The 14455-nt window shown below is 50.4% G+C and overlaps 1 protein-coding gene across 1 annotated transcript in view; it reads right to left on the bottom strand.

Annotated features, from left to right (window-relative positions):
• The window catches only part of ccdc180 (coiled-coil domain containing 180), a gene marked incomplete at its 5' end in the record, with an annotated part of 24229 nt that extends 10663 nt beyond the window's left edge, over nt 1–13566 (bottom strand). Inside the window, 19 exons of the mRNA XM_083674045.1 lie at nt 1–34; nt 137–417; nt 582–685; nt 763–805; nt 4219–4345; nt 4595–4710; nt 5980–6153; nt 6723–6842; nt 6929–7017; nt 7689–7768; nt 8819–8938; nt 9295–9458; nt 9600–9695; nt 10166–10276; nt 10579–10707; nt 10974–11083; nt 11687–11748; nt 12795–12916; nt 13507–13566. The exon at nt 1–34 is cut by the window's left edge and continues 142 nt beyond it. Coding sequence (XP_083530171.1) covers nt 1–34; nt 137–417; nt 582–685; nt 763–805; nt 4219–4345; nt 4595–4710; nt 5980–6153; nt 6723–6842; nt 6929–7017; nt 7689–7768; nt 8819–8938; nt 9295–9458; nt 9600–9695; nt 10166–10276; nt 10579–10707; nt 10974–11083; nt 11687–11748; nt 12795–12916; nt 13507–13566 — 2142 coding nt within the window. The remainder of the gene's footprint in view (nt 35–136; nt 418–581; nt 686–762; nt 806–4218; nt 4346–4594; nt 4711–5979; nt 6154–6722; nt 6843–6928; nt 7018–7688; nt 7769–8818; nt 8939–9294; nt 9459–9599; nt 9696–10165; nt 10277–10578; nt 10708–10973; nt 11084–11686; nt 11749–12794; nt 12917–13506) is intronic.
• Between the last annotated feature and the right edge of the window lie 889 nt (nt 13567–14455).

Here is a 14455-nt window from a genome sequence, read left to right on the forward strand (position 1 = left end):
CCCCTCCAGGTGGTCCAAGAACGACAGACGAACGCTACAGTCACCATGGAGACAGTCAGAACTACAAACATGGAGACAACACAGAACTACATACAAGATGGAGATACTCAGAACTACAGACACACTCAGAACTTACTCTCGCTGTAGTTGAACCAGCAGACTTGTGGGGAAGAGGACCAACTCCAGCTCAGCCTGGTGGGGGGGAGGGTGGGAGGGGGGAGGACTAGAGGGGGAGGGGGGAGGACTAGAGTGGGAGGGGGGAGGACTAGAGGGGGGAGGACTAGAGGGGGGAGGATTAGCATCATATTCCTCTTCCTCATGAGACAGGAAACTCTGGCCGGTGTAAACGTTTCCCTTCGACGTCACAAACGTCTCTGTGGACTGAGAGTCAAACAACTCCAGATGGTCAACCTCGTCCTGAAACACACACAGAGGCTAGCTCACACACACACACAGAGGCTAGCTCACACACACAGAGGCCAGCTCACACACACACACACAGAGGCTAGCTCACACACACACACACACACAGAGGCTAGGGTCAGGGTCAGTAGGGTCGGGATCAGGGTCAGGGTCAGTACCTCCAGGTTGAGGCTGGTGTTCTTCTGGGAGCCTCCAGGCCAGCGCCTCCTGCTCTGTCCAGACATCTGTCTCCGCCTCTTCACACTGGCCCGCCCACTCCCATCTACTGGCCAGACGTCACAGTGCATCAGAACATGTCTCCTGACCAATCAGCAAACAGCTAATCAGGAAGCAGCTTACCCAGGTTGATGAGGGGGTAGAGAAGACGGAGCTCCTCAGAGTCCTGCAGTAGAAGACAGACGTTATAGTAGACTAACCCTAACCCTAACCAACCCTAACTAACCCTAACTCTAACTAACCCTAACTAACCCTAAACCTAACTAACCCTAACCAACCCTAAACCTAACTAACCCTAACCAACCCTAACCCTAACTAACTCTAACCAACCCTAACTAAAACTATTAAATTAAGAGAGTTATTGAGCTATTAAGTGTCAAAATGTCCTTCAGTATAACTGTCTGGGTTAAAACTCTAATGACAAAAGTGTTTTTAAAATGTAGAAATTCATCCTAAAAATCAAAATGAACACCTGTGGCATAACTGTGTTAGTGTTTGCAACAATATATAGAATAATGGGTGACATACTGTATCTAAAAATATGTTAAAACTTGAATAACTTTTGTCTGGACTTTTGCGCTTTGTCAATCAAAAAATCAAGATAAAAGCCTTTTTAAAGCATGATGGGAATCATGTGACTGTGAGTGACATCACAAAGAAGAGCCATTGAAGAGCCTCTGGTTGAAAAACACGTCCTTCAGTACAACACAGAAAACATACTTTTAATGTTATTATTTTATAAAAAGCTATATTAATTATGAAAAGTAAGGATAATCTTTATAGGTCAAGGTCATTACTTTATATAGGTGGCCAAGGAACTGCCTGTTAAATCTCTTTATGTAGGAAATCCGTCCTTCAGTATCACGCTTTTGTCCTTCAGCACAACAAAAGTTTCATGTTTTCCACAATGTCACCTGTTACGCTGAATGACTGTAGCTTTGTTATCCCATGTTTTCACTAGTTTACATTTAATCATGCAATTCATATTTACTTGTTGTATCAATACTGAATATTATCATTTTAAACTATTTCAAGGCACATTATCTTTACACTGTAGACGCCATTGTCTAATAAGGAGAGGGTTAGGGTTAGGGCTAGGGTTGGGGTTAGGGTTAGGGTTAAGGAGGACCCACTGCAGTTCGCCTACAGAGCCAACAGGTCTGTAGACAACGCAGTCAACATGGGACTTCACTTCATCCTCCAGCACCTAGACTCCCCCGGCACCTACGCCAGGATCCTGTTTGTGGACTTCAGCTTCGCATTCAACACCATCACCCCAGCTCTCCTCCAGGACAAGCTATCCCAGCTGAGCGTGCCTGAGCCCACCTGCAGGTGGATCACTGACTTTCTGACAGACAGGAAGCAGCACGTGCGGCTGGGCAAGCTTGTCTCGGAGCCCCGGACCACCAGCACCGGAGCCCCACAAGGCTGTGTGCTCTCTCCTCTACTCTTCTCCCTCTACACCAACAGCTGCACTTCTAGCCACCCTTCTGTCAAACTCCTGAAGTCGCGAATGACGCAACCCTCAATTGGATTAATCTCCAACGGTGATGAGGCCACCTACAGAGGGGAAGTTGACAGCCTGGCTTCCTGGTGCAGCCAGAACTACTTGGAGCTGAACGCCCTAAAAACTGTAGAGATGGTAGTAGACTTCAGGAGAAGCCCAGCCCCAACCGCCCCCCTCATCATGTGTGACTCCCCAGTTAACATTGTGGAGTCATTCAGATTCCTGGGGACAATCATTTCAAAGGACCTCAGGTGGGCGGAGAACATCACCATCAAGAAGGCCCAGCAGAGGATGTTCTTCCTGCGGCAGCTGAAGAAATTCAACATGCCACAGAAAGTGATGGTTGAGTTCTACACGGCCATCATTGAGTCCATCCTCAGCTCATCGATCACCGTCTGGTTCGCTGCCTCCACTGCCAAGGACAAAGGCAGATTGCAGTGGACCATTCGGTCAGCTGAGAAGGTCATCGGCTGCAACCTGCCATCTCTCCTGGACCTGTTCCACTCCAGGACCAGTAAGAGAGCAGGAAAGATCATTGCTGATCCTCCCCATCCTGGTCACAACCTCTTCCAGAGACTTCCATCCGGCAAAAGGTTCCAGTCAATGAAGACTAAAACCTCACGCCACCTGAACAGTTTCTTCCCCATGGCAGTGGGGCTCACAAACAAGCTCCCTGCCTCTCACTGACTCTGGGACTTGGTGTTTTATTTTTTTGCTATTTTGAAAACCTTATAAGTATTTGACCCACAAACTAGATAATAATCATATATATGTATAAACTAGATATTAATTATATATATGTATAAACTAGATATTAATTATATATATAGATATAAACTAGATATTAATTATATATATAGATATAAACTAGATAATAATCATATATATGTATAAACTAGATAATAATCATCTATATGTATAAACTAGATACTAGAATACTAGTATACTAACCCTAACCTTGCTCTGAGTGTACCTGAGTGTATAGTAACAGTTGCTATGGTGATGGCTACAAGGGAGTATAACGGTTGCTATGGTGATGGTGTACCTGAGTGTATATTAAGGTTGCTATGGTGATGGTTACCTGGGTGTATAGTAATGGTTGCTATTTTGATGGTTACCTGGGTGTATAGTAACAGTTGCTATGGTGATGGTGGACCTAAGTGTATATTAACGGTTGCTATGGTGATGGTGGACCTGAGTGTATAGTCACCCCCCTCCTCCGCACCCTTTGCAGCTCGCATCAGATTCAAGACCCTGGTGCTCGCCTACCGGGCGGCAAAGGGAACAGCCCCTCCCTACTTGCAAGCAATGGTCAGCCCCCAACCCACCCCGGCCCGATCACTCCGCTCCTCCACCTCGGCTGCCTGCCTGGCACCGCCGCCTCTACGTGGATGCAGCAGCCGCACCACTCGGTCACGGCTTTTCACTGTCCTGGCGCTCCGCTGGTGGGAGGAGCTTCCCACTGCTGTCATGACTGCAGAGTCACTACCGATCTTCTGCCGTAGATTGAAAACCATCTCTTCAGGCTACATCTTAACAGTCCCTCCTAAAGACCTCTTCACCCCCACTACCCCCCTATACTAACCCTAACCCTAAAGACCTCTTCACCCCCACTACCCCCCTGTACAAGTTCTCTCCTGTTAATAAATAATAATAATAAATAAATAAATAAATATATATATATGCCTTCTGGCATTACGACTGCCTATGGCCCCTGGTGTGTTGTAAGTCACTATGGCCCCTGGATTTGTTGTAAGTCACTTTGGATAAAGGCGTCTGTTAAATGCTATAAATGTAAAAATGTAATGTAAATGTAAATGTATAGTAATGGTTGCTATGGTGATGGTTACCTGGGTGTATAGTAATGGTTGCTATGGTGATGCTTACCTGGGTGTATAGTAATGGTTGTTATGGTGATGTTTACCTGGGTGTATAGTAATGGTTGCTATGGTGATGGTAACTTGGGTGTATAGTAATGGTTGCTATAGTGATGGTTACCTGGGTGTATAGTAATGGTTGCTATAGTGATGGTTACCTGGGTGTATAGTAATGGTTGCTATAGTGATGGTTACCTGGGTGTAGGTCTCCTTGACGTAGAAGAAGCGGCTGACGGCAGAGCTGTAGCAGAGCAGCTCCTCCAGCACCATGGCAGGGTAACTCTCCACCACCTCCACCCCCTCCTGGTAGGACCTCAGGTAACTCCACACACACACACACACACACACACACACACACACACACACACACACACACACACACACACACACACACACCACACACACCACACACACCACACACCACACACACAAACACCATACACACACACCACACACACACACACACACACACACACAGAGCAGCACAGCATAAAAACCTGTTGCTACGTAAACCAGGCTAGCTATCTCAGGACCCCTCAGTGACACTTCCTGGTTGAACAACCAATCAGACCTGTTTCTGATGTCATCCAGGAAGTGGAGCGTCTTCTCCAGCGAGGCTCGGAGAGCGTCTTCTGAGCTGTCCTGACGCAGGCGGTCCACCAGCACGTCTAGATGGGCCTCCTTCTTCTGACACACACACACACACACACACACACACACACACACACACACACACACACACACACACACAGTGAGGTTGTGTAGTGTAGGACCCAGGAGCAGAGAGAGAAGAACAGGAAAGGAGCTAGAGAGGCAGGTAACCCTAAACAGACCCTAACCCTAAACAGACCCTAACCGTAAACAGACCCTAACCGTAAACAGACCCTAACCGTAAACAGACCCTAACCCTAAACAGACCCTAAACCTAACCCTAAACAGACCCTAACCGTAAACAGACCCTAACCCTAAACAGACCCTAACCCTAAACAGACCCTAACCCTAAACAGACCCTAACCCTAACCCTTCATTAGTAATGGAATAAACCTGAGTGCTAATAAGTCCTTGTCTTTGGTCAGAGTAGAGCAGGTCAGAGTAGAGCAGGACAGAGTAGAGCAGGTCAGAGTAGAGCAGGACAGAGTAGAGCAGGTCAGAGTAGAGCAGGACAGAGTAGAGCAGGACAGAGTAGAGCAGGTCAGAGTAGAGCAGGACAGAGTAGAGCAGGTCAGAGTAGAGCAGGACAGAGTAGAGCAGGTCAGAGTAGAGGAGGTCAGAGTAGAGCAGGACAGAGTAGAGCAGGTCAGAGTAGAGCAGGACAGAGTAGAGCAGGTCAGAGTAGAGCAGGACAGAGTAGAGCAGGTCAGAGTAGAGCAGGACAGAGTAGAGCAGGTCAGAGTAGAGGAGGTCAGAGTAGAGCAGGACAGAGTAGAGCAGGTCAGAGTAGAGCAGGACAGAGTAGAGGAGGTCAGAGTAGAGCAGGTCAGAGTAGAGGAGGTCAGAGTAGAGCAGGTCAGAGTAGAGGAGGTCAGAGTAGAGCAGGTCAGAGTAGAGCAGGACAGAGTAGAGCAGGTCAGAGTAGAGGAGGTCAGAGTAGAGCAGGACAGAGTAGAGCAGGTCAGAGTAGAGCAGGACAGAGTAGAGCAGGTCAGAGTAGAGCAGGACAGAGTAGAGCAGGTCAGAGTAGAGCAGGACAGAGTAGAGCAGGTCAGAGTAGAGGAGGTCAGAGTAGAGCAGGACAGAGTAGAGCAGGTCAGAGTAGAGCAGGACAGAGTAGAGGAGGTCAGAGTAGAGCAGGTCAGAGTAGAGGAGGTCAGAGTAGAGCAGGTCAGAGTAGAGCAGGACAGAGTAGAGCAGGACAGAGTAGAGCAGGACAGAGTAGAGCAGGACAGAGTAGAGCAGGTCAGAGTAGAGCAGGACAGAGTAGAGCAGGTCAGAGTACCGCTGGTGGGCGGGGCTAACCTGGATGTCGTGGTTGTGGGCGTGTCTCTCCTGGTCCAGGAGCTCCTGCAGCGTTCTCTCTCTCCTCTGTAGGCCGCAGCGGTGGCGCTCCCAGAGGTGGGCGGAGCCCCGGAGCAGACTGAACACGCCTCTACTCAGCCCTGCTGCCCGCCGCGACACAGACTCAAACCCTCTCTGGAGGGAGGAGACCATTAGCACCCTAACCCTAGAACACCATTAACACACTAACACTAACCCTAACCCTAGAACACCATTAACACACTAACCCTAACCCTAGAACACCATTAACACACTAACACTAACCCTAGAACACCATTAACACACTAACACTAACCCTAACCCTAGAACACCATTAACACACTAACCCTAACCCTAGAACACCATTAACACACTAACCCTAACCCTAGAACACCATTAACACACTAACACTAACCCTAACCCTAGAACACCATTAACACACTAACCCTAACCCTAGAACACCATTAACACACTAACACTAACCCTAACCCTAGAACACCATTAACACACTAACACTAACCCTAACCCTAGAACACCATTAACACACTAACCCTAACCCTAGAACACCATTAACACACTAACACTAACCCTAACCCTAGAACACCCTTAACACACTAACCCTAACCCTAGAACACCATTAACACACTAACACTAACCCTAACCCTAGAAGACCATTAACACCAGACTATAACCACATTTAACTTTATTCTGTCTCCAGAACTCACGTCCATGGCTGTAAGCCGCTCCTCTGATTGGCTCTGGTATCGGCCAATCACAGGCAGGAACTCAGCATGGACGATGTCCTGGGTCTCCTCAGCTGACAGCCCATAGGTTGAGATCTCCTCCTACGGAAGCACACAGGAAGCTGAAGCTGACCCATGATTCCCAGCAGGAAACAGCGGTCATGTGAGTGAGAGACAGAGGAAGCTACCTTGCAGCGCTGCAGCTCAGACAGACAGGCCTGCCAGGCCAGCTCCCAGCAGCCACGCAGACTCCTCACACACTCAACATGCAGGCAATCTGGAGAGGACACACACACACACACACACGCACACACACACACACACACACACACACAGAGTTAGGGGTAGTTAGGGGTGTCCTAGGGGTAGTTAGGGGTATCCTAGGGGTATTTAGGGGTATCATAGGGGTATCCTGGGGGTAGTTAGGGGTAGTTAGGGGCAGTCAGGGGTAGTTAAGGGTAGTTAGAGGTAGTTAGGGGTATCTTTAGTGTATTTAGGGGTAGTTAGAGGTATCCTAGGGGTAGTTTGGGGCAGTTAGTGTTGTCCTAGGGGTAGTTAGGGGAATCCTAGGGGTATTTAGGGGTAGTTAGGGGTATCCAAGGGGTAGTTAGGGGTATCTTTGGGGTAGTTAGGGGCAGTTAGGGGTATCTTAGGGGTAGTTAGGGGTATCCTAGTGGTAGTTAGGGGTGTCCTAGGGGTAGTTAGGGGTATCTTAGGGGTATCCTAGGGGTAGTTAGGGGTAGGTAGGGGTATCCTAGGGGTAGTTAGGGGTATCCTAGGTGTATTTGGGGGTAGTTAGGGGTATCCTATGGGTAGTTAAGGGTGTCCTAGGGGTAGTTGGGGGTAGTTAGGGGTATCCTAGGGGCAGTTACGGGTATCCTAGGGGTATCCTAGGGGTAGTTAGGGGTAGGTAGTGGTAGGTAGTGGTAGCTTTAGGGGCAGTCTTACCTATCTGCTCGTTGACAGAAGACAGAGAGTTGTACCACTCAGTCACCAGGGACTTGGAACAGCTGGGCGGAACCATGTTTCTGCAGATCAAACACACAGGTCAGAGGTCAGGGTGAGGGTCAGGGTCAAGGCCACAGTGAGGATCAAGGTCAGGGTCAGTGTCAAGGTGAGGGTCAGGGTCATGGTGAGGGTGAGGTCAAGGTGAGGGTGAGGATCAGGGTCAGGGTGAGGATGAGGATCAGGGTAGGGTGAGGGTGAGGGTGAGGGTCAGGGTAGGGTCAGAGTGAGGGTCAGGGTAAGGTCAGGTCAGGGTGAGGGGTAGGGTAGGATCAGGGTCAGGGTCAGGGTGAGAGTCAGGGTCAGGATGAGGGTGAGGGTCAAGGTTAGGGTGAGGGTGAGGGTCAGGGTGAGGGGTAGGGTAGGGTGAGGGTCAGGGTCAGGGTGAGAGTCAGGGTCAGGATGAGGGTGAGGGTCAAGGGGTCAGGGTCAGGGTGAGAGTCAGGGTCAGGATGAGGGTGAGGGTCAAGGTTAGGGTGAGGGTGAGGGTCAGGGTGAGGGGTAGGGTAGGGTGAGGGTCAGGGTCAGGGTGAGAGTCAGGGTCAGGATGAGGGTGAGGGTCAAGGTTAGGGTGAGGGTCAGGGTAGGGTGAGGGTCAGGGTCAGGGTCAGGGTCAGGGTGAGGGTCAGGGTGAGGGTGAGGGTCAGGGTGATGGTCAGGGTAGGGTCAGGGTTAGGGTGAGGGTCAGGGTCAGGGTCAGGGTGAGGGTCAGGGTAGGGTCAGGGTTAGGGTGAGGGTCAGGGTAGGGTCAGGGTTAGGGTCATGGTAGGGTCAGGGTAGGGTCAGGGTGAGGGTCAGGGTGAGGGTTAGGGTCAGGGTGAGGGTCAGGGTGATGGTCAGGGTGAGGGTTAGGGTCAGGGTGAGGGTCAGGGTGACGGTCAGGGTGAGGGTCAGGGTCAGGGTGAGGGTCAGGGTCAGGGTGAGGGTCAGGGTGATGGTCAGGGTGAGGGTTAGGGTCAGGGTGATGGTCAGGGTGAGGGTCAGGGTGATGGTCAGGGTGAGGGTCAGGGTGATGGTCAGGGTCAGGGTTAGGGTCAGGGTGAGGGTCAGGGTGATGGTCAGGGTGAGGGTACCTGAGTGAGTGGAGGATGGTGATGCGTCTCTCCCTGAGCGTATGCTGTGCGTCTCTCATGGCCTCCAGAGTGTTCTGGACGTCCCTGGGCGTCTGGACCGCTGGGCTGGACATGAACTCTCTGGTGACACACACATATGGGTTAACCCTAGCCCCAACCCTAGCCCTAACCCTAGCCCCAACCCTAGCCCTAACACCAACCCTAGCCCCAACCCTAACCCTAGCCCCAACCGTATGTAATAAAGGACGTTAGTCTACAGTAATAAAGGACGTGAGTCTACCATAAGGGTTAGGGTTACGGCGTGAGTCTAGGGTTAGGGTTAGATTTAGGGCGTGAGTCTAGGGTTAGGGTTAAACTTTGGGCATGAGTCTAGGGTTAGGGTTAGGGTTAGGGTTAAACTTAGGGCATGAGTCTAGGGTTAGGGTTAGGGCCTGAGTCTAGGGTTAGGGTTAGGGTTGGCGTAGGTAATAATGTACTTAAAGCGGCAGACGAGCCCCAGCAGCTTGATCCTCCTCCAGTCCTGCAGCTTGTCCTCCCAGCGGAGTCTCTGGACCGCCTCCCTCTGCAGGGCGCGCTCCATCAGGTTCAGCAGCAGCCTGGCTGCTGCCCTCCGATTGGCCAGCAGGGCCTGGTTGATCATCTGAGGGTCAGGGGTCAGAGGGTTAGTAGTCCTACCATGGCCTCAGTGTGGAGCAGGTGGTGGGCGTCGAAGGGTTGGGGTTAGGGTTAGGGGTCAGAGGGTTAGGGTCAGGGTTAGGGGTCAGAGGGTTAGTAGTCCTACCATGGCCTCAGTGTGGAGCAGGCGGTGGGCATCGGGGGGCGTCACGTAGCTGATCTGCTCCAGCACGCCCGTGTACTTCCTCAGCAGCACCGCAATCTGCAACACACACAGTCACAGCAGGTAAAGACTCACCACATCAGGGTCAGGGTTAGGGTTAAGGCCGGGGTTAAGGCCGGGGTTAAGGATAGGGCCAGGGTCAGGGTTAGAGTTAAGACCGGGGTTAAGGATAGGGCCAGGGTTAGGGTTAAGGCCGGGGTTAAGGATAGGGCCAGGGTCAGGGTCAGGGTCAGGGTTAGAGTTAAGACCGGGGTTAAGGATAGGGCCAGGGTTAGGGTTAAGGCCGGGGTTAAGGATAGGGCCAGGGTTAGGGTCAGGGTCAGAGTTAGGGTTAAGGCCGGGGTTAAGGATAGGGCCAGGGTCAGGGTCAGGGTTAGGGTTAAGACCGGGGTTAAGGATAGGGCCAGGGTTAGGGTTAAGGCCGGGGTTAAGGATAGGGCCAGGGTTAGGATCAGGGTCAGGGTCAGGGTTAAGGTTAGGGTTCAGGTCAAGGTTAGGGTTAGGCTCACCATGGCGGTTCTCTCTGACTCGTAGTGGGCCAGGGTGTGGTCCAGCTCCGTGATGCTCCTCCTCCTCCTCACAGACTCCTGGCTGACCGCCTCCCACAGCGCATGCAGCTCCTACACACAGAATGGTAACTATGGTTACTAACATACAGAACGGTAACTATGGTTACTAGCTTCAGGGATGTTTCAGGGCTGTTTCAGTGTTTCAGGCTGTTTCAGTGTTTCAGGGCTGTTTCAGTGTTTCAGGCTGTTTCAGTGTTTCAGGGCTGTTTCAGGGATGTTTCAGGGATGTTTCAGGGATGTTTCAGGGCTGTTTCAGTGTTTCAGGCTGTTTCAGTGTTTCTGGCTGTTTCAGGGCTGTTTCAGTGTTTCAGGCTGTTTCAGTGTTTCAGGGATGTTTCAGGGCTGTTTCTGACCTGCAGGGTGAACTCCTCCAGGTCAGGAAGGTTCTCCATCCTCTGCATCTGCAGCTCCACCTCCTCATCAAACACCCTCAGCTGTTGCAGCACCTCCTCCCCCGCCTGGAGCAACCTCCACTCATACTCCTGAGACAGACAGACAGACAGACAGACAGACAGGCAGGCACACAGACAGACAGACAGACAGACAGACAGACAGACAGGCAGGCACACAGACAGACAGACAGACAGACAGACAGACAGACAGACAGGCAGGCAGGCAGGCAGGCAGACAGACAGATATGTTACAGTGATAATGGTCCTACCAGCTGTGTTACAGTGATAATGGTCCTACCAGCTGTGTTACAGTGATAAGGGTCCTACCAGCTGTGTTACAGTGATAAGGGTCCTACCCCACTCAGCACCCCCAGGTCTCTGTGCAGACGTTCCAGGGCATCTGAGTGGTTCTTGTGTTTCTTCTCCAGCAGACGCTCCATGATGTCAGAGCCTGGCCTGACTGCCACTGCAGACGGAGCGGTTAGGGTTAGGGTACGGGTTAGGGTACGGGTTAGGGGTGGGTTAGGGTTAGGGGTGGGTTCGGGTTAGGGTTAGGGGTGGGTTAGGGTTAGGGTTATGGTTAGGGGTGGGTTAGGGTTAGGGTTATGGGTAGGGGTGAGTTAGGGTTAGGGTTGGGTTAGGGTTGGGTTAGGGTTAGGGTTATGGGTAGGGGTGGGTAAGGGTTAGGGTTGGGGTTAGGTTTAGTGTTATGGGTGGCGGTGGGTTAGGGTTGGGTTAGGGGTGGGTTAGGGTTATGGGTGGGGGTCGGTTAAGGTTGGGTTAGGGTTAGGGTTGGGTTAGGTTTAGTGGTTAGGGTTAGGGTTGGGTTAGGTTTAGTGGTTAGGGTTAGGGTTAGACTCTTAGAATAAGGGGTTCTAAAAGGGTTCTTCATTTGATCCTGTAGAGAGGACTTTTACATGTAGAACACTTTTCATAGAAGGTTCTAAATGGAACCCAAAGGGGTTCTTCAAAGGGTTCCCCTGGGGGGTTAGGGTTGGGTTAGGGTTGGGTTAGGGTTAGGTCTAAACCTTGTGTGGAAAAAGTCAATGGTTGTGAATGAGCTGCTTACCGACATCCTCAGGCAGACACACAACCTCCTCCTCAACCACCGGCTCATCACTCTGCTGCTCTCTGCAGGACACACACACACACACACACACACACACACACACACACACACACACACACACACACACACACACACACACACACACACACGCTGGAGTTGCTGCAAAGTAATGCACATTATGACATTACAGAAACTAGGTATGCAAACAAGGAACTGAAGCTGCCTGTTTTAGCTTGTAGCCCACCTAACCCTAATCCACCTAACCCACCTAACCCTAACCCACCTAACCTAACCCTAATCCACCTAACCCTAATCCACCTAACCCACCTAACCCTAACCCACCTAACCTAACCCTAATCCACCTAACCTAACCTAACCCACCTAACCTAACCCTAACCCACCTAACCTAACCATAACCCACCTAACCCAACCCACCTAACCCTAACCTAATCCAACCCATCTAACCCTAACCCACCTAACCCTAGCCCACCTAACCTAACCCTAGTCCACCTAACCTAACCCTAGTCCACCTAACCTAACCCTAACCCACCTAACCAAACCTAATCCTAACCAACCTAACCCTAACCCACCAAACGTAACCCACCTAACCTAACCCACCTAACCCTAACCCACCTAACCCTAGCCCACCTAACCTAACCCAACCCATCTAACCCTAACCCACCTAACCCTAGCCCACCTAACCCTAACCCTAGCCCACCTAACCTAACCCTAACCCATCAAACCTAACCCTAACCCACCTAACCCAACCCATCTAACCCTAACCCACCTAACCCTAACCCTAGCCCACCTAACCCTAGTCCACCTAACCTAACAATAGCCAACCTAACCTAACCATAACCCACCTAACCCTAACCCACTTAACCCTAGCCCACCTAACCCTAGCCTACCTAATCCTAGTCCACCTAACCTAACCCACCTAATCCTAACCCACCTAACCTAACCCTAGCCTACCTAACCTAACCCTAGTCCACCAAACCTAACCCTAGCCCTAACCCACCTAACCCTAATCCATCTAACCTAACCCTAGCCCACCTAACCTAACCCTAGCCCACCTAACCCTAACCTACTTGACCTAATCCTAGCCCACCTGCCAGGCCTGTCGGCGGAGCCCTGGGTGGTTTCAGGCTGAGTGATGGCAGGCTCACTAGAGAAGCCCCCGCAGGCCACACGCTTCCTCCGGGTGTCATGTAAAGACCTGGACAGCTGCACCTAAACATCAACAGTAGCTCATATGTTTACATTTGTTTCTATGTTTTTATACCTCTATGTATTAATATGAGGGCTTGACAATGACACTTGATTAAATCTGATCCACAGCTGCCCGCTCGCCTAGTTTTAGACGTTGCCAACCAGGTAGCTGGGCCTGGAATAAAGCATAGGCTGAACAGGGTCTGGGGTTCAGGATCTGGGGTTCAGGGCCTGGGGGTTCAGGGTCTGGGGGTTCAGGGTCTGGGGGTTCAGGGTCTGGGGGTTCAGGGTCTGGGGTTCAGGGTCTGGGGGTTCAGGGCCTGGGGGTTCAGGGTCTGGGGTTCAGGGTCTGGGGTTCAGGGTCTGGGGTTCAGGGCCTGGGGGTTCAGGGCCTGGGGGTTCAGGGCCTGGGGGTTCAGGGTCTGGGGGTTCAGGGTCTGAGGTTCAGGGTCTGAGGTTCAGGGTCAGATCTGATCCTGAGAATGTTTCATTGTACACCAATTTTCTAAATAAAAGAGCGTTGACGGCTAAATAAACACAGCAAATGTGGAGGCGATAAACAGACATTCAACAGGGCCCAAAACTTTTCGTTAACTTTTAACACAACGTACCTGAGCGTCAAACATCTGGCGGTAGAACTTCCCGCTGGGAATCAGTCGAGCCTCCGCCATCCTCCTCTTCACCGTCCCGCTTCTGACCGAGCAGCTAACAGCTAACAGCTAACGTTAGCTTCTCTACTAACACACAGCGAGCTGCGGGCTAACAGCGGGCTAACAGCGGGCTAACAGCGGGCTAACAGCGGGCTAACAGCGGGCTAACAGCGGGCTAACAGCGGGCTAACAGCGGGCTAACAGCGTATATCACCTCTTCAAGCCCCCGTCGAAAATCCAACATTGTTAGCCAGTCCCTTATTCCCACTTGTAGCTATAATATATATGAGTCATATATATATAACATATATCAGTAATCTATATCGAACATATCGAACATATATCTAATATATCGAACATATATCTAATATATCTAATATATCTAATATATCTAATATATCTAATATATCTAATATATCGAACATATGAGGTCGAGGCTCCGTGCTGCTGAGGTACCGCGCGTCCACGCGTCGCTATGACAACAACCACCTGCTGCTCGCCTCGGGTGTGCGCATGCGCGGCGGGCCTGTCTGAACAATAAAAAAATATATATTTTCCCAATTTCCCTCAAAACCATCTTTTAAACTTTATTCTTGAACTATTTAACCCTAACCTAACCTAACTTTTATTTGTTGTTTTTTACAGACTGTGCTTTTGTTTTACTTTTTATTTATCTATCTATTCTTGTTCTCTCCATGGAATGTAGTGACTTTAAGTACTGAGAAAATCACTATACAAAATAAATACATTATTATTAATATTGTTATTATTAATTTGCATTGCCATTGCCTTGCATGACTTTTGAAAATGCATACTTGTAGATATGCCTACAAGTAGACATGCAGTTCTGATCACAATTAATAAAGAAATGTATGAACTAGAGCTGGTGGTCCGAGTCTGTAATAATATC

The sequence above is a fragment of the Argentina silus genome (assembly GCF_951799395.1).
Source record: "Argentina silus genome assembly, chromosome: 7".
Taxonomy (NCBI): domain Eukaryota; kingdom Metazoa; phylum Chordata; class Actinopteri; order Argentiniformes; family Argentinidae; genus Argentina; species Argentina silus.